Consider the following 1,993-nt stretch of genomic DNA (forward strand, 5'->3'; position numbering starts at 1 on the left):
TTTTTTTTTTTTTTTTTCCTGAATTGGGTTAGGTTTTTTGTTGTGAGCCTCTCTCTTTTTTTTTTTTTCGTCCCCCCCCCCCCCCCCCCCCCCCCCGCCCCACCTCAAAGAATAAGCCAGAATGAGTTTGTGAAATCTTTTTCTGCCTTTCACATGAAAATTATGGTCCCTTGGTATTTATTGACTGTTCAACAAAGGGAACAGATACTTAAGTAGCTGCCACCAGCCCTCCCAGAATAAGTTTGTGAAATTTTTTTACGGAACTGAAAGCAATTACTAAGATAATTCTTAACAGATGATTGTCAATTAGTTTTAGCATTGTATTTCTTTATTTCAGAAAAAGAAGATGCATCGTGAATTGATTCCAGTTGTCAGCAGTGCTCCACATTTAACAGAACAGTCTTGTTCCCTGATGCAGAGTAAAAGTTTCCCCTTGGAACAGTTAGCCACATTCTTCCAACTATTGGATAACTTTGACCGAATAGAGGTGAGGCAGAGAAAATGATATTTGAGTGATACAGCTCAATATATTTGTATAGTGGTTTGGAATTGACTTAAACCCTGCAGAAGCAAATGTTTAGAGAAGTGTGGCAAACCATTAGAAGTATGGAGAAAAATTCCTGCTTTTTCCTGCTTAAATTAGTTATCCTGGAATAGGTAGCTATGTATTTAAACTAATAAAAGGCAAGGGATAGTACTTTTTTGCTTTTAGTTTTACATAGCAACTTGTCTTTTAGAAGAAATAGTTCACTTGCTGACCTATATCCACAACTCCAAGTAATGTTAATCTCATATCCATACATGAATTCTTTTCAGCAGGCCTCTCTGGTTTGTGATCATGAGGCGAAGTGATTGTTCCCTTTGGTATAGGAGCACTGTTGCTTACTGTCAGACTTTTGGAAATGCCACTTCCATTGAACTAACTGACCAGGATTCCGACACATTTGACTGTTGTTTAGTTTCACAAGTAGTGTCTTTACATACTTAACCATAGAATTGTAGAAAAGTTACAGCACAAATATGCCATTCAGCCCTGCATAGAGTCATAGAGGCCCTTCTGCTCGTTGAGTTTGTGCCACCAAAAATACACTACTGTCTACTCAAGTACCATTTGCCTTCACTAGGCCCATAGCCTTGAATGCCATGATATTTTACGTGCTCATCATGTACTTTTTAAAGGTTGTGAGGTTACCTGCTTTAAATACTCGCCCAGGCAGTGTATTCCAGACCCCCACCACCCTCTGGGTGAAAATGTTTTTCCTCAAATCCCCTGTAAACCTTCTGCCTTTCACATGAAAATTATGGCCCCTTGTTATTGACTGTTCAATGAAGGGAACAGGTATTTAAGTAGCTGCCGCCATCCCCCTCCGCCCATTCTAATCCAATTTATCAACATCTGGTTCGTAACCTTGGAGGTTACAGAGCTTTAAATGCAGATCCAGGTTCCTTTTAAGTGTCACCAAACTGGACTATGAATTCTAGATGCAAACACAGAAATTTATTGTAAAAACTCAGTAGGTCTGGAAGCATCTGTGGACAGAGAGCAGACATAACATTTTGAGTTCAATGACCTTTCTTCAGAACAGAATATTTATAAGTTATATTTAATTTAGCACAATTTATACTACAAGTGTGAAAGGTGGTTTTAATTTGGCAAATTAGCTCTGATTTGCTGAGGCATTGCCACAAGGAATGCACCAAGTAAATATTGTCCGCAATAATTTTTAAAAATTTATTAAAAGGCATAATGCTTGGATATGTTCCTGCACTCAGTTGAATAGCACTTTCAAAATGTTTCCCATTGTTCACCATCATCGTTTACCAATATAGTTTCCTCTTTTACTATTTACTTATATCAAGTCCCTCAAAGCATTCCTCTGATTTATTTAAGATAACAAGATGTAGAGCTGGATGAACACAGCAGGCCAAGCAGCATCAGAGGAGCAGGAAAGCTGACGTTTCGGGCCTAGACCCTTCTTCAGAAAATCCTGAA

The 1,993-nt window shown here is 38.5% G+C and overlaps 1 protein-coding gene across 1 annotated transcript in view; it reads left to right on the forward strand.

Annotated features, from left to right (window-relative positions):
- cenpi (centromere protein I) overlaps positions 1–1,993 on the forward strand; it is an 86,371-nt gene that overhangs the window by 30,034 nt on the left and 54,344 nt on the right. Inside the window, exon 9 of the mRNA XM_048605311.1 lies at positions 338–487. Coding sequence (XP_048461268.1) covers positions 338–487 — 150 coding nt within the window. The remainder of the gene's footprint in view (positions 1–337; positions 488–1,993) is intronic.

The sequence above is a fragment of the Rhincodon typus genome, chromosome 14 (assembly GCF_021869965.1).
Source record: "Rhincodon typus isolate 14 chromosome 14, sRhiTyp1.1, whole genome shotgun sequence".
Taxonomy (NCBI): Eukaryota; Metazoa; Chordata; class Chondrichthyes; order Orectolobiformes; family Rhincodontidae; genus Rhincodon; species Rhincodon typus.